The sequence below is a fragment of the Haliotis asinina genome, chromosome 16, assembly GCF_037392515.1.
Source record: "Haliotis asinina isolate JCU_RB_2024 chromosome 16, JCU_Hal_asi_v2, whole genome shotgun sequence".
NCBI lineage: Eukaryota > Metazoa > Mollusca > Gastropoda > Lepetellida > Haliotidae > Haliotis > Haliotis asinina.
Genome location: NC_090295.1, coordinates 31,567,679 through 31,592,825, shown reverse-complemented (window position 1 = coordinate 31,592,825; position 25,147 = coordinate 31,567,679). Strand labels below are relative to the sequence as shown.

General features: G+C 37.3%; 1 protein-coding gene across 8 annotated transcripts in view; it reads left to right on the top strand.

Annotated features, from left to right (window-relative positions):
• The window catches only part of LOC137267519 (kazrin-like), a 145,390-nt gene that overhangs the window by 105,511 nt on the left and 14,732 nt on the right, over window positions 1-25,147 (top strand). For 6 of the 8 annotated variants that reach the window (XM_067801992.1, XM_067801997.1, XM_067801994.1 and 3 more), the window contains exons 2-6: window positions 18,314-18,658; window positions 19,390-19,605; window positions 21,699-21,859; window positions 22,328-22,474; window positions 23,321-23,474. In XM_067801992.1, coding sequence (XP_067658093.1) covers window positions 18,314-18,658; window positions 19,390-19,605; window positions 21,699-21,859; window positions 22,328-22,474; window positions 23,321-23,474 — 1,023 coding nt within the window. Of the gene's footprint in view, window positions 1-6,789; window positions 6,808-7,581; window positions 7,714-18,313; window positions 18,659-19,389; window positions 19,606-21,698; window positions 21,860-22,327; window positions 22,475-23,320; window positions 23,475-25,147 lie in introns of those variants that run through there. The other 2 variants (XM_067801996.1, XM_067801998.1) reach the window with 2 other exon arrangements.

The following is a 25,147-nucleotide window of genomic DNA, read 5'->3' as shown; positions in this document are numbered from 1 at the left end:
ATATGCTGAGTATGCTGATGAACCATATTTGATTAACCATGTTTGATATGCTATTGCAGGAATATTACTAAATGCAGCATAACACCAAACTAACTCACTCAAAGCCAGACAGTGATGGACAAACTGAGACTCCTTTGATATCTAAGACTGTAATTACCAAGTCCTGTTTTGCATAGCAGATACACAGCATACAGGAGGCAATTAGTTGTATAATTTGTTAGGATTAGACATGTTTGTGGTTAGATGACCCACAACAATAACAGACGCTGTTCATTCAAACTTCCAATTAGTTGGAATCAGTATGGCACAGCTGTTTGTCATGGCTGGAACTAATGTGAGAATACAATAATGAACCACGTAATTATGCATCTTTGTTAGTGAAACCCTTGCATATTGATATCTAATATTGCTCTTCATGAATGAACACTCATTAGAGCTACAAAAACCATTCTTGAAATGTAATAAATCACATTTTCAAACTAATACGTTGTCCCAGAAATCTTTGACAAGAAGTTTTGAAAATGTTTATTGGATATTCAAAATTATGAAATCATTCTAATTTTGAAAATATAACAAGCTAAACTTTTTGCACTTCTCTTTGAATTACGAGCATTCTGGTTGCATTAGTTTTTCAGGTCTAAGTTTAAAGTCAAGTGGCAATCACAAGCCACAACATGAATTAGGCATGGCTGCAACATTAGATTTTATTTTATTTGTTATTCGCTTGTTTTGTGTAGATAAAAATATGAAAAAGAACACAAGAAAAACTCAAAATGGCAAGAAAAATGACTCGTAAATCATAATGCCTAATGCCCTTGATGCCCAAAACTTGAGTTCACTGGTCCCAAAGTGCATTTTGGCTTGATTTTCAGTATATTTTAGTCTTCTTCAAATAGAGGAATGCAATGTTACTAAACCAAAACAAATAATACTGAACTCCTTTTTCTCTACAAGCAGGTGAAGTCTCAGAGTCTAATATTAAGCTGTATAAATAGACCCTTTTTAAACCTAGGATTATGATTTAATGTAAGTATGGGACTGTTTTCATGTGTATTCTGTAATCTGGTAGTCTTAATGTTACAGAAATAGCCATGTAAGCCTGGAGGCTTGATACCTTACCTGAGTCTTAACAGCATCCAGATATGTAACAGACGCCTCAGCATAAGGTTACCTTGTCGATCAAGTTCATATCGAAATGTTATTCAACTCCAATGATTACCAATTACATCAGGTAGTACATAATGACCCGTAACTCCCTATTCAGTAGCTCAATTGGTCAGGGATCAGTGGTCAGTTATATCACTTTGGATAAGAGCAGGCTAGGTGTTATTGACCAATATCCACTGGCTTCCCCAGCCAGTGGGCAGAGCATAATAGGGGGTAAATTAATACCAGTTCAACACCTGTCCATCTGCCTATTTAGAACAGAAATCAATGCACAGGCATGTCTCGTAATAATTCTTTCACCTGTTCTCATGCAGATTGGAGAAATAGTCCAGCTTTCTGCAGAAAATATTTTCAAATGTAAATTGTGCTTTGGTGTTAGTTTCTATGGTGTCAGTGATTGCTGTTTTACTATCTTGATTGTTGACAGAATTATCTATCAAAGCACTCATTGAAGGTTCTGGCAGAGTATAGAGTATCTTTTCTTCTTTTCTTTGGTTAAATATTAGAATTGTTTTTCACCTGAGGATTGTAAAACAGCTAGACACACACATTTTGAGAGATTTGTGTTATAGTGTATGAGTGAGTGAGTTTAGTGAGCCGCGCTCAGCAGCATTCCATGTATATGATGGTGGTCCTAAAATATTTAATCGATCTGCGCAATTTGGAACCGATGACATGTGTCCACCAAGTCAGCAAGCCTGACCACCCGGTCCCATTAGTTGCCTTTTATGTCAAGCAGGGGTTACTGAAGGCTAATAATGTAACCCGGACCTCCACGGGTGTTGTGTTATATAAATGAAAGGTAAAGAACTGTGAGACGTACCTTGTCTCAACCCGAAGTAAAGATAAAAATTAACCCAAACCTAGAATTTTAAAATTTTTTAGTCTACAATGCCTTTCTTTCAGAAAGTAATTGTTCTGCGCTTATATCCTATATGTATATAGATAATGATATAAATGTAGATATAGATGTATACTGGACAGCAAAAGAAACACAAGTTTTGAAAAAAAGAAATCTCATAAAAGTAAGCATTGTTTATGTCTTCTATTGAAATACTTGATGGTTATGTTTCTTTTGCTGTTCAGTGTATATAGATGACAAAATTGCCATATTTCAGGGATGAAGTCTTTATCTATATCCAGTTTCCTTTGGTGAATAATTTATCATATAGTTTTGCTGTCAGTTTTAGTGGAAAGGCATGGTGTGTTATCCAGATCAGGTGTTCCTCATTTACAAAAACAACCCACCGAAGGGGAAACTAAGACAAGATGGAACATTTTCAACAGATATTTCAGATTCCTATCACCACAGCTATAATCAGCCAAACTGTAGCAAAGTTGGTATAGTTAATTTAGGACCTCAGAGGTTATCTACCCACAGACATAATGTAGCTATATGCAGCTGGAATAATTTGTTGCCTTTTCAAGCCTTCTTGTGTTGCTCTGAGACAAAGTTACAGGAGACTTGTTTTGACTTCAATTGGTGGTGTGTGATAAGCATATAGTCCTGAACAACTGTTGCATTGTCATATGGCAGTGCAGACATGATTGCTTTGATGTGTGAAAATGCTTTCCAAGAGACAAAATTGGCCATACTTTACAATTTCAAGGTGCTCCAAACTGTTTTCTGGAGATAAATTAAGGGAAAAAGTGACATTTTGTCCCATTCCTTTGGAAATGTTTCATCTGTATGGATATATATACCTTTTTCTCATATGCATTGGCATTGGCATTGATCTTCAAATCCCTTTTGGAAATTGTCATTCAGTGTTTAGGTAACTGGATTAATCTGTTTAACATGGGGCCAGACTTGGCATCATTTCCAAGAAAATCTTTCTTATGTTGATTAGATGAAAATAATTTAAATGTGAGTTGAAGTCATGATACACCATCGACAGTCCATGAACAAGTGTTTTATATAAAGCCACATGTTTCATGGATGTGTAAATTGTTGCCAGTGATATTACAGAGATAAGCATATTCAAATCACCCTGGAGGTAGCATGAAATATACCATGTATGGATGTGTATGCACATGACAGACATGACAACCATCTTCAGTCCAGATGATGAAGTGACACCATATTGGGAGATGGTAGAGGCCATGATTGAGTAGATTCTTCTATAGCTGGATTACTTCAATCAAGTTCACCTGATCTGAGATATACTGCTTCCTGAGTGTGTTGGACAGGCCTGGCTAGACCTAGTTTACTTGTCCAACTGAGCCATACTGTTGAACGCAAACCACCTGGGAGGGTGATGTGTCTATTCTGTCAATTTGAAATCTTTGGATTATGAACATCAGAGTTACGTATGGGGCATGGAAAACTTTGGGAAGCAGATGGAAATGGATTAATTTTCTGTAAATCGGAAACTTGATCATCACCAAAGACAATCGAGGTGATACCTCAGTTTGGATCAGTATATAGGCATATATATTCTGAACTATTTCAGAGATTTCCTATCATTGTATATTATGATGGATACATTTTCTGTGAATGGAAATCTTGATTATCACCAACGATAATCTTGATGATGCCTCATATATAGGCAGATATATTTTTAAATATGTCAGTGGATTCTTATCATCTTGGCAACAAGCACCTCTAGAACAGACCCTACATTCTACCAGCATAAAGGTTGAAAACTTTATGAAAGTATGATCTTTAGAATGTTTGTGAGAGAAATTCACTTATGCTTACAGTGTGCCCTTTGAAAAGTGTTTGAAACTACGGGCATCATATTGAATATATTCTGGTAGTATGTGGAAAGGATTTTATGGCAATAAGTTTATGGAGTTGGTTTTATGAGTTACAGAGTGCCTTGAGCAAGTAATTGTATTCTGTGCTCTAGGAGGATTTACCTGCCTGTCAGAATAACATCTACCTGCACAACTGAGATAAATTTTTTCAGCTTGATCATCTGCAAATGCATGGTATTCTAGATGTCTCTTGTGATTTGTTACTGCTGCCATTGTGTCTATGCAGTCATTATGCCTTAGGCCTTGATATGATCAGCTGCCTGAGTCAGCAGATTCAGTCACCCACGAGATTCACCTCATGAATCAGACTGTACTGCAACTTGTACACAATGCAGACTGTGAAGGTCTAGTCTGTACAGACAACTTTCTCTGTCAGGTAGGACTCATCAAGCACAGGACTACATTTCAAGATCATTCTGGATATTCAGCCGGGTTTGAAATTAACATAGGCACACTTGTCAGAGATAAAGGTCAGGAAGGAGTTGCAAAATTTCCAAGCAGATGACCTTCTTTCATAAAATGGCTACTTATTAGAAGTAGACCATTGTTTTTTTTAAGTAATGAAAACTGGCGATTCTTTCCAACGCTGTCTGTGATGTTACAGCAGTTGTGCCTGATCTGAGTGAAATTGTTTTCAAGTTTCTACGCCTTTACATGCCCAGTCCTTGCCTGGCCCATTAGAAATGAGAGCGTGTTGTTGTCCAACCTGGGCCAGATGGATAGTGTGCACTGTTAGTACAGCCTGCAGCTAGTCTAGTGAGTCTGCTAGCCAGTGGCTATTGTAAACATCTGCCTGGGGCTATTGTGACAGCCAGCAGGTAGTTTCTGCTTCATTAGCTGAATAGTCTGTTGACCTGCTCGTCCAGCTGACACTCAGACAGAGGGAGACACTAGACACACCTGGATGGGGAACTTAGCAGTACCTTGAGCTCAAGGACTGCCACTTCTGTTGGTATCTTTCTTTACTGTGTAGTTGACAACAGACATCTAACTGCACTAGACCTCAAGTTCTAACCATTCCTATGGTTTTGCTCTCAAGGTTCGTAGGGACATCGAACGGTAAAGCAGAAATCAAACTATCAAGATTCCTACTGACGTTCCTTCTGTATGAAGTAATGTGATTGTCCAGTTTGACATGGACATCCAACAGTATCTTCTTACAGTGAGCTGAAGTTCATATAGTTCTTGAATTAAGGATATGTAATAGTGATTCTGGATCATTAAGAAGGTCTTCTATTATTCACTGTTATCTTCATTGTTTTCCTGTTTCTGGTGGACTTGAAACTGTGGATGTTGTTTGGTAAGCTTTCCTGTGATACTCAAAGCTGTTGCCAGACTTCCCTATCATCTAAGGATTATCCTCCTCTTGAAGACTTGTGAAAGTGATGGACAATTTATTCTGTGTCCTGCTAATTGTGACGTCTGGTATAAATCACACTGAAGAATGCAGGGGAAGATCTAGCTTGTGATGAAGTAAACAGGGGCAGTTTTGCTTCAGTCGTGATGAGACTGGATGGTTCAAATTCTTCCATTTCCTTCTCATCAACACCTTGACTCACATCATGATTTCCATCCAACTGGTGTTTTGTTGATAATTGACTTCATTCAAATACTGCTTCAGGATTATTTTCATTCTTGTTTAACTTGCAAAGGAGTGACTTCTGGAGAATTCTCACTCTGATATCACCAGATAAGAGATTTTGTCTTCATTGATGTTGGAAGTAGGACACCTAACAGATACCATGGCATTATTGTATGTATGACCATGGTACGAGAAGTTGTCCATAAGGAGGATTTTCATATTTGGATAACATTTGAGTGACATTCGTATGACTTTTTAAGGATTCAGTACTGTCTGTCTCTTCTGACAGAACACATGGAATGAGAAACTCAATGTGTTTTTCATATCTACCAGAAACTGTATAATGTCGCTTGTGTAGTTTGTGAGACTGAAGGAGTTGAGCCATAATCCAGAAATTAACGTTGTTACTTCCAGATTACTTTGATGTTTGGAAAAAGATTGTCATTAGCCCAGTCCTGTCTTGACGTGTTATAGTTATCAGACGTTTCAGTCTTGAGCTTTGGACTTGAGGCACAGACTGTAGTGTGAAGGCGTGTGGGAAATATAGAAGATACAAGTTGATCATGTCACCAGCTTCCTGTGGAAATCCTGACAGGATTTTGGTCAGTGTGATGTCAAATGTCAGATGGTACACAGAGTATTATTGTGAGACACAAGTCAAGCTGCCATGAAAGACTCCCAGATGACAGACACAACTGACAGAATTCATTAATCATACACATAGCTAGAAAATCAATCAATTTGGAGCAAAACACAAAATCGAGAGACAAACAATGTGGATATACATGAACTCCTTTTGAGTCTTAACTGTCATAATAGACTTGCTTGATCGGCTGACACCTAGCAGACGTGTTGTACTCAAAATAGTGCCATATCTTCTGAAGTCAATTAGGAGGAATTTTTGTTGATATACATGACTTTTCACTGAATCTTGTCTGCTATATTACACTTGAAATATCAGCAGATGTGTTGTACTCATGATAGTACCGTTTGATATCCGATCTACAGGGAGACACACCTTAACACAAGTCTGATGTGTTAAGAAGACATTGACACTTAATCAGACTCATTACTGTTGTCATATAGTCTGTGTCAAGTGGAAGGAGACAAGTTGTGAATATTTCTGATGGGCGTTGCTGAGTTTGACACAGAAAGAAAGCAAGGGTTTGTGATGTCAGATTCTTAGATCTCGAATGGTGACAAGGTGTTATCTGTTCAGTCGGTTTTGCTGCCAGTACAGGAGATTATTTGCAGCAGAGTTAGTCTGAACGTTGAAGACAACATGGATCTTGAATTAGGTAAGTGTGTATCTGCACAAATTTAATATTTCTCGAGCAAATGACTGAAAACATAAATTATTAAAAGGTGTTATCCATTAGTTAGCTTTATTGACAAACTTAATGAATCAAATCAGATATGTTATTTTATTAACCATACACATTGCATAATATGAGAATTAGTTTTTAAAAATAAAGAGAGAGTAAAATCAGATTAAGAAAGCATCCGGATCAAAAGTGGAGATGTGTTGTATCAGTTATTGGTTTGACTGGTGTAGATAAATTATGCTGACTGAAGCATAAAATAACACTCACTCACTCACTCACTCACTCACTCACTCTGTGGGGCAGTGGGATAGCCTAGTGGTTAAAGCATGTGCTTGCCAAGCCAAAGACCCAAGTTTGATTTTCCACATGGGTAATTCAAATAATATTTTCACTATGTTAGCACATTTTAGCAAATTGTCAATGCCACAACCAATAGAACGTTGTTCATTTTATCAGAAACTATCCCTCAAATTGCTAAACATACTCATAGATAACTATCAACCTATTTCCAAGAAGAAGTTCAAACTGATCTGAGACCTAAATACCTGCTACACATCAAACATAACAGTGATGTTTGTTCAGTTCATCAAATGCTACATGAGAATTATTCCCCACCCATTTAGACAGCTCCAACAGCTTGTAAATATACAAATTACTGCGACAAGCCAATCGTTTCCTCTGCTTGAGTAGGTAATATGACAATGGGAAGATAATGACTCACAGTGCAAGATTGAAAAGTTGTTCAACAGTCAGAGGTTAACATTTGAGGCGGTGCACATATATTCACTGGATGGGCTCAGTTGCTATCTTACTAAGACACGCTGAGTGAATTGTTGGAGAGCTATGGTTATTTTCCCATATATCTTGTATCTTCTAAAGGTAAATTACTTATCATTTCCATTTGCTCGTCAATACTTAGGTATGGAAATGTTCGGACATCATGTACTGTTTAGCCTTGTTAAAATGTAGCATTGTTCCTTGTATTTGAAGGGTGCTGGGGAAGCCAAGTGGTTAAAGCATTTGCTTGTCGCAGTTTCGATTCCCCCACATAAGTACAACATGTGAAGCCCATTTCTGGTGTCCCCCACCATGATATTGCTGGAATATTGCTAAAAGCTGCATAAAACCTCCCTCACTCTGTTTTAGTTAGATCAGCCATTACCAATCCATATGATAAGATGGAATGTCAAGAAAATGTTGCCAAAATGTACAAGATTGGGCTGATGGACAAAGAAGTATTTCCACTGGCTATATGTGTGGAAATGTAATATGTCGATAAACTAATCTATATCATCCCTACTGAAAATTAAGAGAAAATATATATATTCCTACTCCGTCTGAGGCAGATCATAAACTTTGAATGAGCAATCATTAGCATTTAAGACACTTGCCTATCCTACCATATCATATGGCCTATTTTTCACATGGATGATAAAACATGTCTAATGGTTTACCTGATTTTTGTGTTGATTTCATATGCGTAGTAGCAGTAGTATAGAACTCATATTGTGAGAGGCATGCATGCTGATGATGATTTTATCAATTTTTGTTAAAAGACATATGCTACTGGGCAAGTCAGTATGAGAAAGTAACGTGTCCTGACTAATTTTCCACTTGCCCTGATCTGTTGACGTAATCATCATGATGTAATTAAGAAATGAATAAATCAACATGGTATTTGATTTTGATTTAAACATATTTTATTCATAGAAGAAAACTGATTGGGCACAAGTTATCCAACTTAATGACGCCCTCTCCCAATATTTACAACAAACATATTTACATGAGAAACAGAGAAGATGTACATGAGAGGCCTTGTGTTTGAGAATTTAACTGATTAGGATGAACAGAGAAATTTGATGTTGATGTTTACTGGACTATTTATCAAGAAGTGATAAATAGCAAGGAAAGATAACTCTACTTTATTATCATTGTGAAATTAAATAGCTGCATTTTGAGTAGATGTGAAATGAAATCCAAGTTTATTTTCAGTTTGAAACCACAAGCAGAAATATCTAGTAGCCCATAGACAAGTAAGATCGGACAAGGGCATCAGGTGATGGGGTTTTGAACCCCTGTTTTATTTATATTTATTGATATTACATTAATTATGGAATGCTAGTTATGTTCTAATAATAGCAGTTTTATCAGACTTGTATTATCAGTTTTGGTTTATGGGTGTTCTGATGGCAGTATCACAAAACAAATACCCAGTACTTTATTTTTTTGGTATTGATAGTACACTTTTTCTAATGATACAATTTAAGTTGTAAAAAATCCTGTAAATATTAAGGGTCATCTTGACTCCCTTCTGCCTTAGTTTTCAGTTTAGATTCTGAATGTATCCCCATTTCACACAAATGTCAAACATCAAAATTTTGTATCTTTAACCAGATTGAAAATATACATAAACCTGATATTTACGTATCTGCCAAAGTTATATTGATCTGACACAAATTTCAGTGAATCTGTGTGTCTTTGAAAAATGTGTAATAGTTTTATTCACCACTGTCATCACAAATGATGTATTATTAGCAAGATAAAACTTCTATGTAAACAGTTAACTTTGGTGTTAAAATCTCTGTATTTTTTATGAGTAATATTGTTAGATATTCCTTCAAAATATCAAACTCAGTACCATATTCAACAGGTGGGTGAAACGATGAAATAGGTACACACACCTGTTTCTCACCCATAAAATATACTCCATTAACCCCAGTCAATAACCTTAAGATGGCAACAATGTTTATGTGAAGCCTAGGAATATGTCCAGATACTTGCAGTATATAAAGAAGGCTTATGCTGATAATGAAATAGTATCAACTACCACTAGGGGCTTGTTGCTTGGTTGTGTCAAACAGTGCTCCAGGCTGCTTTAACCTTGGAGACATTGTTGAGAGGGAATCTTGCTCTCAATGCAGAGTCGATGCAGACATAATATTAGAAATCATTAGGTCACCCCAACCCGCCTTGTGGATTTAGTCTGTTTATTCTCAGCCAGTTGAAGTCAATTACAGGCCTATTGATGAAACTCTGTGATACATTTTGGGGGATCTTTCAGTACATTCTGTTGCTTATCGTAAACATGCATACTTAGTTCACTAACATATGAATTAAAGCTGAACAGTTCACATTAAAGTGAAATAGTTTCATCAGTAATTTAATAGGTTGTCAACTAATATAAGCAAAATAAGCATAATGTGAAGCATTCACTGAGTGAATGTAGCTTTTAGCATTTCAGTTCAAGTATGTATGTTTGTTTAGCCAGTTTATGGTAAATTTGATGAACTATTCAGAAAGAGAACCCACATGATTTTCTTAATCTGCCATTATGCAAGTAGCCCTGCTCCAGGGCTGCGCTGAAGAGCATTCAGGGTATATAGTAATTCAGTCCTTATAGGAGAGCGATGATCAAAAAGCAGGTCTAGATAATGATCAAATCCAATGTTGATCAATCTTTAGATGATGATCAAATGCAGTCTATGTTGTCTTCAAACCTGTATAGATGATGATCAAATCAAGTCTGTATTTTCATCAAACATGTCCAAAGGATGATCAAATCCAGGCTATATTGTGATCAAACCCACCTAGATGATCAAATATGTCTTGATGATCAAACCCACTCTAGATAATTATCAAATCCAGCCTATGTTATGATCAAACCCTGACTAGATAGTGTTCAAACGTCACTATTATGATAAAACCCTGTCAAGACTAAATCAACCGAAAGGAGACAAGATCGTTATCAAACCCTATCTACATGAAGATAATACCAAAACAAATGTGTCATGACATTTACAATTTTAGATAAAATTATGTATTATGACTTATTGTTTCCATGTGATTATACTACATATGATTTGTAAAATTGTTGTAATGTACGTCATGTATGTATCTGTATTTCTATATGTTTGTAACTAATTTGTTCATATTTGTAGTTTATAGAATATTGCTACCATTTCTTGATGGAATGCTATGCAATAAATATCTTATCTTATCTAATATCTAGATGACCCGAGAAGGTCCCTGGGTAGGATGGGCCTTCAGCAACCCATGCTTGCCATAAAAGGCAACTATGCTTGTCGTAAGAGGCGACTAACAGGATCAGGTGGTCAGGCTCACTGAATTGGTTGACATAAGTCATTGGTTCCCAGTTGCATAGATTGATGCTCATGTTGTTGATCACTGGATTGTCTGGTCCAGACTCGATTATTTACAGACTGCCGCCATATCGCTGGAATATTGCTGATTGCTCACTCACTCACTCACTCACTCACTCACCCACCCAGTCTAGCATTATGATGAAACTGTTTAGTAGTGACAAATTTTCACATGCTGCATTCCACAAATCAAAATAAAAGAAATATGTTGAGTACTAAGTGGTATGATAGACTATATATTACTGTACCACAGTCACAGCTTCACTTGTGTTTCTGCTGTGACAGAGGCTCCTTGAGCCCAAAGCCTTGCCAAAGTGTCATGGGGTGTTGTGAGAGGGTCAGTGGGTTGGATTGGTAGGAGAATAGAAGCAGGAGAACTGCAGATTTGTTATTTCAGCAGTCAGCTGGAGCCCTGGCCAAAACATTTTGGCACGCATGACCTGTCTGTGAAGGAGTTAAGAGACTTGTCAATATTTGTACATTTCAACACAAGGGCTGCTGGAGTAGACCACTGCATTATAAAGAAAATACTGTGTAGATCTGTGGGGCAGCTTCAGAATTGTGGAGTCATTGTACATGTTTCAGATGGTCACTAACATTCAGGGTTATCATGTAAATGGATTTTGATACTTTTAGATGAAACTGGGAGAGGGTTGGGTTGGTTTGAAAACAGCAAGCAATAGAGGCTCAAAGCTTCATCATTTGACACAGAATATTGAAAGACACATTTGACACAGTTTCATGACTGCAACAGACTAACTACTTAACACCAAATTTTATGCTCAATGTTTTACACAGAAAGCAGTAGATTCGTGTATGGTATAATGAGCAATTTATCCTTCAGCCTTTTTGACAGGATTTAACCTAAAACTAACTTAACATTGCTTGAATATTGGCATTGTATCACATTCACATGTGAATTCAGTTCTTAAAAGACCAATTCCTATGATGTATCAGTACCTCTGTAGCATAGATTACAGGTAGTGTATATATGTCTACATATACTAGGCACATAAAGAAATTGTGCATACAAAAATGTAAAATCTATATTTATGAAACCTGGTTGGCTCACTCACTCACTCACTCACTCACTCACTCACTCACTCACCCACTCACCCACCCACCCACCCACCCACCCACCTGGCTGCTGTCTTAGTGCTGGAATATTGCTGCTTACAGCTGCAAACAGGCTTATGTAAGCTGTCTTTAACTTTTACACTATGATTTCAGCCTCCATATATACATCTAAGATCACTGCATTATACAGAAACAAGTTGAAACAAGTTGTCTTCTGAGTTTGCTAGCCCTAGTCTCTGAAAATAATTACTGCTACATGCACTATGATTAAACACTGTACCTCGATATATACTTAAGTATATTTGCATTAGTCAGCTGACACTGTCAACTGATAAATAACCATATAACGCTCAATTACGCCCGATGTAGATAATTCTAGTTTTTAACATCAGTTTGTGTCAAGGAGTGACAACAATAACTGACTGTGATCCGATAAATATGACAGAAACGACACTGAAGGTTTGTGGAATTGATATCACAGTTGTCCTTGTTTTGTTGTGATGATTCATGTTTTCCACTTCGATGGTGACAGGTTTCCGGCAAGGTAGGTGTTTAAAAGGACTAAGGCACAGTGTTTGTATAGAAAGTTGAAGCACACCTTTACAATTGTGTCCAAATAATAGCTGTACCATGCCCATAGGGAACCCCCTGTGTTAAGTCTGGTGGTGGTGGTGGGAAAATATGCTGAGCCAGCAAAATATGCCAGCAAGATGAAATTTTGTCTTTTGAAGGTTTGCTTTCCCAGACTGAATTATACCAGCAGACACATAAGATGCTTTATTCAAGTATGTTCATGTAATATTTCATATTGTGCTTTGGAATAAAAAGATTGTAGAATTATGGCTACAGATTTGGAAACTCTTGTTTAGAATTACTGGAAATGTTATTTGTTTGGCTATTGAGCAAGCAGCGATTGTTTTGATGCATGGAGATTAAAACTGTTCCTTCTGAAGACCTCATTTGCATGTTTAACTCATTTGTAACACTATCCATTATCTTGAAATATTGAACTTGAATAATTAAATCATCTAATGTTTGAATTATGAAACGTTTTAAGACTGTCCTGCTTTATACATATAAACTAAATCAAAGCAAGATGAATTCATTTTAGCCTAGTCTATACATTTCATTGCTTCAGATTGCTATTGAATTTTCCTGGGGTCGTTATTTGAATAATATCACTCTCTCAGATTATAAAATACACCCTTAAATTATCCAAGATTATGGCCTGGAAAATGGTGGTACCTTTTGTAATATTTTGCTTAGTGTCTACATTCAAATGTCCGGCTAGTGAAATATGTTGTGGGCTAGTAACTTCCAGGCATAGCTAGCCCGACTGGTTTGCAAAAGTGGGAAACTACCATTTGGTGGTTCTCACCATTTTCTAGTCCTTCATCAGTTGTACAAGGTCAGACTTTTGGACCAGTATGTGGTCCACAAAGAAATATTGCATTAGTCTTTCTTGAATCTACCAAATGGTCAGAACACTAGCTTGCACTAGTCACTAGTTCTTGTACGAGTCTTCAGTTTTATTTATTTCAGAGCAAGGGAATTGTTATCCAAAAGGATATGTCACTAGTCTCTCTTGAATTTGCTATTTTTGGACAAGATTACTCTACAGAATTATCTGCAAAATATCCATCGTACATTGAGTCCTGAAGACAAGCATCATTTGAACTGATGGGTGTTGATATTTATATATGCCTCTTCTTGGGCATTATAAGCTGATATTGCCCAACTGGCAGCATCCCACTGTGTGATGGATGGGAGGAGTGATATGCATCAAGACTTGATGGTTTTCCATGACATTTTATGAAATTGATGGAGATCTGGAGTTTGTTAGGAGAGATTCTGCCAGTTCTCAAAATTGATATTGCTACTCATTGTCAATAATATGAGCTTTTCATCATTAGAGTCTGGATATTAGTACCGAATGATGCTTTTTGTTGCTTCAGTGTGTTAAATTAATATATAGTTCTCAGGGGTTTATTAAGGATACCGGACTAAATGCTCCAGGCAGACAAAAATGATACCTGTGATGTTTGTATAGAGTTGTTTTTACCCGTGAAGGTCCTGGGATAGAATAGGTCTTCAGCAACCCATGCTTGCCATAAAAGGCGTCTATGCTTGTCATATTGAGAGGCGACTAACGGAATCGGATGGTCAGGCTTGCTGACTTGGTTGGCAAATGTCATCGCTTCCCAATTGCATAGATTGATGCTCATGTTGTTGATCACTGGATTGTCTGGTCCAGACTCGATTATTTACAGACTGTCGCCATATCGCTGAAATAATACTGAGTGCGGCATAAAATTAAACTCACTCAATCACTCCTCATTTAACCTAAAGCGAATGTATGACATGCAAACAGTTCTAAGCTCTGGTACTTACTCACTCACTCATAGAGGTTTTTTTTCTTAAATGAAGTAATTTTTACATGACTTGCAATGCAAATAGGCTAGAAACAAGCATTATAGCCTCTTTGATCATTGTTATTGACCTTGTTATTGGCAAGGTGCAAGTCATCTCTACAAAACCTTGACTTTAGTTATCTGGGGCGTTGGGTTAGCCGAGTGGTTGAAGCATTTGCTTGTCATGTTGAAGGTCTGGGTTCGATTCCATACATGGGTAAAATGTGAGAAGCCCATTTCTGGTGTTCCTTGCCGTGATATTGCTGGAATTAACTAAAAGCACCATTTTACCCAGCTCACTCACTCACTCACTCACTCATAAGGTATCTTTGTTACAACTACAACAACATGAAGTGGGAAATGTTTCGCTCCAACTGTGGACTTCAAATACTATATACCTTGTCCAGGCTTGTATACCTGCTTTTGGGCAGGTCTAGATAACTCTAAGGTTTTGAAGTGTGTGGATGAATACCCTTTGAGTAGAATTCATCAAGATGACATTTGACATCATGAAATTTGAAAACATCAACCACTGTCAGTGTCATTTTGACTGAGAGAAAGTATTGTTTGACATTGCCTTCAGCATTATTCTGGTAATATCACATGGAGAGTAGAAGTTTTTAACCATTATGCAGCACCACACTTTACTTTAAAAAAGTAAGAACCAAAGTAGAAGTACCAAAGGTTGTTCTGTTAAACTTTTTCTGAGTGAGTGTGAGTTAAAGGACAAGTAATACCAATCATTTTAGGAGGGTTTGTAATCAGCATTATTGACACAAGGCATGGCAAGTGTGCGCATGAATGGATGTTCTATAGATGGCATCATTATACAGATGTCATTGTCTATAATACCAGCAATGTCTCATGACATTGTCCAGTTTTCAGCATTCAATTTTTGGAAGTGTGATGAAATATCTCATTACTTTAATGGGAGCTTTTGGCTAAGTGCTAAACATGGAGGACCTGCATCACTTCTGGCTTCCTACCCACATGGAGTTGACATTCCATGATATAACTGGAAAAATGTTAAACCAGTCTCACTCACCCTAATGGGCTTTGTCCTATTTGTGACTGTTTGAGGAATGGAGTTCTGTCCAGTGGTGTTGAAGAACCGTTTTCTCCACTGGGGGATTGTGTAGTTGTTAAAGCATTGGCTCGTCACACTGATGGCTTCATTTGATTCCACATATGGATACAACACATGGGGCCTATTTCTGATGTCCTCCACTGGAATAGTGCTTAAAACCAAGCTCACGGTCTCTAACTCGTTAATTATTGCAGTTATGAACAATTCCTTGGGTGTAAAGTGTCTGTGATTCATGTTTACCTCTGATATTTCTATATGCTTAGATTGAGTTTAGTTCTGTAAATAATCAATTCTGGGCCAGACAATCTAGTAATGATGACATGTGTCAGCAAGCCTGACCACCCAATCATGTTTGTTGCCTCTTACGACATGCATGGGTTACTGAAGATCAGTTCTAGCCGAATCTTCACAAGCATCTAATGATAGGAGGTTAGCCACTGGTGCTGTTTTAGCTACGAACATGATTACAACATGTGAAACCCATTTTTTTTTTCCTCAGATTGGATATTGCTTGAATATTACTAGAAGAGGCATTAAACTACATATTTATTTTTTCATTTAGCCAACTCACTGTGAGGTAACAGAAATACTGTTTGAAATGGTATTCCTCCAAACTAGCTGGTATAAGATCACAAATTGGCTTGGTAAAGAAATGTACTTTAACACCCTGGATTTATGTGGGATCTTCCATAGACATGTGTCTCTTTAACTCATGTCATCAAGACCTGTTTTAAGGAGCAGTGTTTGGAGATATACAACCAGCTGCAATTGGTACACACAGAGTATCACAATCTTGGAAATGGTCTATTTCAGTAGTATGAATATGTGTAAATTCTGATTGTAGTGATAGGAGGGGAAGGTCAAGGCCACATATTTGATAGGTTAAGACTCTGCATGTCTTCTGTTTAGCCAAGGATCATGCCGCTGTGGATTTGTCAATAAAGTGGATTAATGTATAAATATTTCTGTATTCAAACCTTGCGCTTTGAATGGCAAAAATGGTAGGAAAATATAAACTTAGATGTGAAGATTTTGGCTCTGGTTTGGTTTGAGGGAAGTGTTTACTGTAGAACATGTAAACATCTGGATCATTGGGATGGACATATTCTACTTTTCTGAAATGATTAACTACAACAGCCCCTCCCTCAAATCATTTTTTACTATACAAGAAGCTAAAGTGTGAAAAGATGTTTTAGTGTCAATGGTAATGCCATATTACCCAGATTTAAAATCTCCCATTTTTATCATATTCGTTTAAATATGACTCTTTCATACTACCATATGTTAAAAAATCAACATCACCTGAGGACCTTTGAGTTTGGATGCTATTGTTAAATATGTTTGGTTTTGATATTAGCTGATCATGATTTTAGAAACATAATTGAAAAGATACTTTATGGATAGCAACTTCTTTATTATATTGTGATGTGACGTTTTGGTATAGATTCATATACCTTCATCATCTTTTAAAATGGTAATCAAACATAAGAAAACATTGTTTACTTTAAGGTCCTTGAATTCCAAGGACTTCTAAGACACTTGGATCTCCTTTGATCTATGACACTGGTAAATAATACAGATATTGATTGTTGATATAATTAAGTTTCATCAACTCAATATTTTAAAGGGATTAACAGCTATGTCTGTTACAAAAAATGACACATTTGTATATTTCTTAAGAATAAAAATAGCACATTCAAGAGTGGAGTGATGTATCATCATAATGAATGAAGTCATCAAAAGGTTTTAACACAATGTTTCATACATGTTTCATTGTGCATTGAATCGTGTGATCTGGCAACTGCATTTGCCTGCAGCTTTTGCTGAAAGAACTTTAATGGCAGCCTTGACCTTCCATAGGTCAGTCTGCCTCCGACAGGAAGATATATAGATTTGTTGATATATATTTATATTTATAGTTAACTTTATTGATAGTTATTCAATTTGTCTTTAGAAATGTGTGGAAGGATTAGAGATATGAAAGGTATTATATATGAGTTGTCCTTAAACATATTGTCTAATAAGGAAATGAAGAATTATCTGCAATGCCTGTTATTCATTGATGGCAAGCACAGGTGTGTTATGTCAATTCAGGTTTACAGGTGTATTGAAGTATTACCACACAGCAATAAAGGTTGGCTGTCAGTGCACTTTAAATGTGTTTTATTGTAGCTTGGGTTGTTTGAATCTCAAAAAATGGAATTTTGTCATACAGAAAAAAAGTTGATCATTAAACAGTGAAATTATACCATACATATTCTTAGAAACTCGGTCTTCATTCATAAAATTTTGTTGATCTTGAATTCATTTCTTTTAGTGATCCTTTGGTATATCTTTACATGAGATGGTCAAAATAACACATATTACTTACAGGCCACCATGATATTGCTGGAATATTACTAAGTGCACCATAAAACAACAACCAAACCAAACCACTATTTCATTATATGCATTTTGACTAAAGCATACCGCAAGATGTCATTTGTCAATTTTTTAATAAGTATGTATGATATGAGTGGTATTGCAATATGACTATATACTGGACACCCCTTAATGCGATACAAGTTAAACAAGCTATAATCGATCCTTGCATTGAGTACATATTCCATGTTTACCTGCTATAATGTGTCTGCCTATGGCAGATCTGGTCCTCTGAAAGTGATATTTCTTCCATGTTTTGATTGGCCTATAAATTTGCAAATAGATTTCATTCCCAGTCAATTTAATTTGACATTTTTTTGCAGCCATTCAATCCTTGGACTCACTGAATGACCAAATCGTGCAATACATCTTCGCCCAAAATAATGTCGACCTTGACCTTGAGAAGGACCTGTCACCACGGGAACGAGAAACTCTCAAATCCTCCATGGTTTTAATCCGTGGACTACTTATAGATGCTCAATCCAAATTTCGGAAAATGGTTGATGATAATCGGCAACTTGCAGTGAAGATTGACGGATCAATCCAGGCAGCCAACCAGGAAGTGAACGTACTACGCGCAGAGCTGGCAGATACCAACAAGAGGCTATCACAGATCACCCTCACCAACGACCTCAAGGTGGAAAAGGCAACACAGTCAGAGAGTGACAGTAAGTATGATCACCTGCGACAAATCTGGGACTTTATGCTGACAGAATAATCCTGTCACTGAAAGATGCTGGGATGATAATGGATCTGGAATTAGTGCCAGATGTTAAAGCTGTTTTAATCCTGTTGTCATATACATTTTATGAAGAAAATTTTAGTGTCCTTATCTACCACTGAATCCCTGTTTAATATCCATGAAAGCTGCATTGGAAAAAGTGAAATCTTTCAAACCTTCTGACTTAAAAAATCATCATTTTTAATCTATAGGAGTGTTGTGATGAGGCATTCTTGTCATTAAGGTGATTTGGCAAAAGCATTTCATTATCTCAGCAATAACTTAAGGCCCTCAAGATTATTCTGAACTGATTAATGTCTAGCTGTAGAAATAATGTGTGATAAAATCTGACAGGTGGTCAAAGCATTGATTTGTCATAAGACCCTGGGGGTAGGATAACCTGGTGGATAGCCTGGTTGCTGTCCATGCCAAAGTCCCGAGTTCAATTCCTCACTTGAGTACAATATGTGAAGTCCATTTCTGGTGACTCTGTTGTTATATTGCTGGAAGATTGCTAAAGGTGGCTTAAAAGCATGCTCACTCACACTACTCACTTGCTAAAGTATGCTTTCATGTAGTCCTGATAACTAAAATGCCACCAGCCTGAAATTATTGATGTTAAACCACTTCTGACGAGTTCGCCGCCATGAATTACTCCATGTGTATATCTCTTCCTAGACTGCCTGCGGCACAAGTCAGACGAGGAGAATGAGTTGACAAAGATGAAGGAAGAGAACCTCCGCCTGGAGGCCTCAGTCAAGTCGCTCACGCGAGAGGTTCAGGAACTAAAGTTGGCCAAGGCTGTCAGCAGTGATCAACCAAGTTATGGGGAACTCAAGCTGGAGCTCATTCAGACTCGCCAGGAAGTCAACAGGGCCAAGGAAGCACTTCAAGGTGAGTTGTCTCCCCTTTGAAATGTAAGTCGTTTCCCTTTGTTAACGTAAATATCAATGCAGCAGGGTGAAGGAAGAACTTCAAGATGGGTTTTCTCCCCCTTGATATGAAAGGTGTGCCCAGTGATTTTGTTCGTAATGATTTAGCTCACAACAGGTCCAAATATGTGTAGTATTGATGATACTGTAATACTATTATATAAAGCCTTTATAGTGCTTGAGGTTATGTTGTTCACCCACTTAATGAATCAACAGGGTTTTCGAGGTTAATAGGTCACTTTTACATTTACATGATGAAAGAATCAAGTGACTAAATAACTTGATTACATATTCCATATCACATGTACAATGTACAGTGTGCAGCAATGAGCAAGTGGAACAAAAGCTTTTCTGTAGACACTCACAATAGGTCATTTACAAAAATTGTCTAAGAGTTTTACAGCCATCATGGAAAACCAATTAAGGAGTATGTTTTCAATCACAATATACCAGTGGAGACAGATATGGTCAACCCAATTGTTTCCAGACTTTTACAGTCTCTCTCAGTGTAGACTGAACCGAATTTCTCTCCCTTTATAAGCTGACTTTAACTTCCTCTGTCTCATCCTATTGAAAGGTGTGAAAAGCATCTTCCATTTCTGACCAACAGACTGGATTCCAGGAGAGATGGAGTTGTGTCCCTTGTAAGGTGATCTTGGACCACAGATGGGACTGTGTGTTGAAGGTTGTTTTATTTCACCTTAGAAAATGTCAGCACATGAGCCAACAGATTCTATCTGTTGTAAATAAACATCAGATTCCTCTTCCAGGACAGACATTCAGTTTGCCTCGTCTGTGGAAATACTCACCAGGTCAATGGCTGAGAATAAATTTGTGCAACCTGGATCTCATCTCGTCCATTCCAGTGTCATTATATGGACTAAAAATTGTACTCGTTAGTAGAGAAGGTGTATACATGTATTGTATTCTCTAGTAGGGTGACAGTTGCTATACAGCTCATTGGTGGAAAGAATTTATACAAAATACTCCCTATTACTTTGCTGTTATATATTTTAAAATAATGTTTACATCCATAAACTGCATGAAACTGAAACAGCTAATTTCAAAAGAAAATAATTGAATAAAAGCAGTAAATATACATATATGGTCTAACAATTTCGTCATTTTTATTACAGAAAGATCTCAACTTTCCACAAGGATAAATATTTCTTTTTGAATTCCATGAAATTATTTCCTTTCAGTGTTTCCATTTCCCCTTCTAATTTGATAAACATGACAAAAAGTAACGGTGATTACTACAGTGATGCTTTCCATTTTTCGCCAGTAAGATATTCCGGTTGCAAATGTTGCACTAAACAGTGCCAGAGTGCTGCCTGGTATATATGGCTGACTGAAATAACACACTCACTCAAGACAGGTTGTTCCAAGTTCTGGTGGACGTCTGCTCTGGTCATAAAGCTGCTTTGCTTATTAAGGGAGACAGAGTTATGTCCCTTTGTATCCTACTGCTTTCTGTCTTTGATCAAGAAATTCAATAGGGTTTTCTTGCTTTTGGATGGTTTTTTTTGGTTTTGTTTTTTTATTTGTTACATGACAATATTCCTTTCGCCAGTAATATCAGTCCACGGGCTGATATGATTGATGAAAGGGAAACTGTGATATCAATACCTTTTTTGACCAGTAGTCATGATGTCATCTGTGTTTCATTATTTACAATTTCGTCTAACTCCATGATTCTGCCGGCAAGAGCAGCCAAAACATCTCTGTCAAAGTTAGAACTCATACTTCCTTATTATTTGATGGACAGCTACTTGAGCAGACGACTCAAGGACGTAACTCTCTCAGTTGATTTTTAGTTGACATTTGTGTTTATTCTGTGCCAGTTTAGTAGCTCAGCAGTACGTCTGATATGGATTTTCAGCTCAAGGACTGATATGTATTTTCAGCCAGTATGGACATAACGCCAACAGCAAGTGTTGTATGTGCAAAATGGTCCATATTATTCATGGGTATATGATAATAGGTGTCATACAATGACAGGCATATCGTGTTTCCGTGATGAAGCTAATGACACATGTTACTGTCGTGTTTCAGCGATGAAGGCAGACCGGAAGCGACTAAAGGGGGAGAAGCTTGACCTGCTGAATCAGATGAAACAGCTGTACACCACGCTGGAGGACAAAGAATCTGAGCTGAGGGACTTCATCCGCAACTATGAGCAGCGCGTCCACGAGAGCGATCAGACCATCAAACAGGTGGGGCAGCTATGTCGTCTTAGTGGACAGATAGTTTACTTTAAATGTTGAAAATTTATATTTTCATTTTAAGAACAATAAAATAACTCACTTGAGGAACCCAGCTTCTTTCCGTAGACATTTTCATACCTCTGCGTCTCACATCACAACTGACTACTCTTTAGGATGCAAACTGCTGTAGTTGCTAGGAATGCTAAGAAGTTATTATGCATTGATGCATAATAATTGGGGATAAGTACATGTAAGGATTTTTTATGTCTAAACATTAAACTGATAAGACAGATGAGGTTGATATTCAGGTAAAAGTCAAATATTATGGATGACAATGTTGTGACACACATTAAAGAAGCTGTCATCCATAACATTTTGTTCTGTTCTGTTACTTTGCTGCATGTACTGATAAGTAGTAATAAAATGTTTTAAAAGTTCAAGCACTTAATTATAAATATGTAATGTGGCGGCCTCCAGCTTGCCATGGAGAAGGAGGAGTGCGAGCGTGAGAAGTGGCGGATCATCAAGAAGGCCCAGGAAGCAGCAGAGCGTGCTGTCAGTCTGCGGTCTCAGTGCGACAACAAAGACCAAGCTCTCAAGAAGCTTGAGGTGGAACTAGCAGAGGTACACTACCCACACTCAAGTTCTGTATGGGTTAAGATGTTGACTGCCTCTTACAAGTATATTTATAGTATCAATTCTAGTCAAGTTTGCCACAACGAGTTATTGCTACATCAGTCCTGAAACAAGTTTCTCATTTTGGCAAAATAGGCACCAGAAACAAACATCTCCTGGCATTCTTTGTAGCAAATTCGAGCAGAGTTCTGGGTCCCATTCTACTACATATTTGTGGTGGCAGTAGACATGTTAAGGGTTATTCCAATTCTGGCATATGTGAAGAAATGTTGTTTCAAGTCTTTTTGTTCCTTCAACCCCCACCCCTCATTGTGTCTAGATTTGAAAGGGTTGATGTGGGTAGCCTAGTAGTAAAAGCATTCACTTGTCACCTGTAAGATCTGGCTTCAATTTCCAACATGGGTACAATATGTGACGCCTATTTCTGACGTCCCCCCATCGTGATATTGCTGGAATATTTCAAAAAGCAGCATAAAACCATACTCACTAATGTTCACTCACTCACTCACTCACTTTAGATTTGGTTGCACCATACCCAGTCTGCCCTAGTTACTCGTAAAATCTGTGGCTTTCATCACTTCAATTTTAAGTTGAAAGTTTAGATTTTTCTTGTCATGGTATGGTCAATGTGACAATAAATATTAAGTCACTCACTCATCATTCGTCCTACATCAAAGTAACACACCATGATGTGACTGGAATACTGTTCAAAGCAGTGATATAAACTGAACTCAATATGTAAACCTCTCAATGAACCTTGCTGACCAAATGAAAGTGTTCCGTCAGGTGAAGTATTGCTGTTGTAAAACAACAATCACTCACTGTCCTCCACAGTTGAAGACCAATACTGTTGACCCCAACAAGTCTTCGAGTGCATCTGAGGCTGATCACACTACCCACAGTGTTGCCAGCACTATCGCCAGTGAGGAGCTGCCACCGTATGAAACCATGTCTCAGTCCGATGCTTCCCGGGATGATAGCTTTTCAGGTTAGTCCAGCTGGTGTCATGGTATCACAGTGACAGGGGTTTTCCATCATTTAAGACAAACTTCATTTATATCTTTAATATCACTTAAAGTGTCTATTTTACTAATCTAGGGTGATGAAAAATACATTCTTCTATTTCACACAAAAATATCCCTATTCATATATTGCCTGTTGTCACTAGACAACTGATCTTACAGAATTTTTGCTTGCTATTTTTACTTATTAAGGCATTTGAATCTGTAGAGATGTTAACAATGTCGAATAAATAGTGTCAGTATTTGCTTGCTTTTTATGTAATTTAACTTATGGATTTCCTTTGTCAATAAAACTCCTGGCAGTGACTGGGCATCCGCTGTACCGATGAAACTGTTTGTGCTCACCTTGTTGCGACTTTGTTCCCAGGCAACATGAAATGCCGACAAGTAGTTCTGGGTCCCATTCCACTAAATGATCTTAGCCCCCTGACTGTCGAAACCCCCTGAAATCCCAGTCTTAGTGTGATGTTTCGATCCGCATACCAATTTCCACTAACCAATCTTACTCAGGTCAATCGTAAAGTTAAGATCCAGAGTCTAAGTTGCTGATGACTAACGTAGGATTGCTAAAATCAATCATCCAGAAACAAAAATGGTGAGTTTCCTTGTTGTATGTGAAAAAGAAAAATAGTAAGAAAAAGAGCAAGTATATACTACACTAAATGTCTCAATTTCATATGTAAATATTATTCAAACAATCAAAAACTTTCAAAGAATGAAAATGCATGATCCACATATGATGTGATATTGGAAACAACTAAATGTATATACTGAAAGTAGTTTCATAATGAAATATCAGCTTCACTACAAAATGGCGACTTCACTCACAAGGGTAAAAAGGATTTTGCAAGGACTCTTCTCTTGATTCAAGGATCGTTTCTACAAAAATATGAGATGAAAGTAATCAGAATGAATCTGACTACCTGTGTATTGTTATGTGTATATATCATTTTCGTTGTAAGTATGACGAGAAATGATGATAATTACTGTCGTTCTGTGTGATTTTGGGTCATGGCTTCATAGTGTGCACAAACATTGACAATTTCTTTCGAATTATCAAATCATTGCATTGTATCTTATTTTCAAATTCCTATATCTTGCTATGATGCTCTTTCCATGCATATTCTAAAGGTGTTGATCCATTCAAACCAATGAATAGGCAGCTGGATGTTGGATAATTTCAGTAAATGCTAGACAGTAAAATCGGAATGTTCCTTTGTTTACATTTGAAACAAGTGCAGTCTTTTGAACACAGAGTTCATTTTCACACCCAATATCTTTCATTTTGTTTTATCCAGACAGTTGGTATCGATGTCAAAGACCACTTGCAATTTGATTCTAAAATATATGGGGAATTCAGTGATGCATTTGTCCCAGCTGCCTATGAAATATACGTGATGTAATAGGCGTCTCAATACCGGCCTTCGTGAAATGTGATCTTGTTAATGCTATCCAGTATAGCAGAAATCACACTTCGGCATCTGTGTATGTGTATTTTCGCAAACATCCTAACCGATTCTAGGTTCATAGTCAGCGTTTCAGAATTATCATAATTGGTTTCATGAAAAAAAGACTAGCCTGCCAAGTAATGAAGCATTCCCCTTATGCAGCACCATTAAGTAGAGGATGTTGGGAGGTT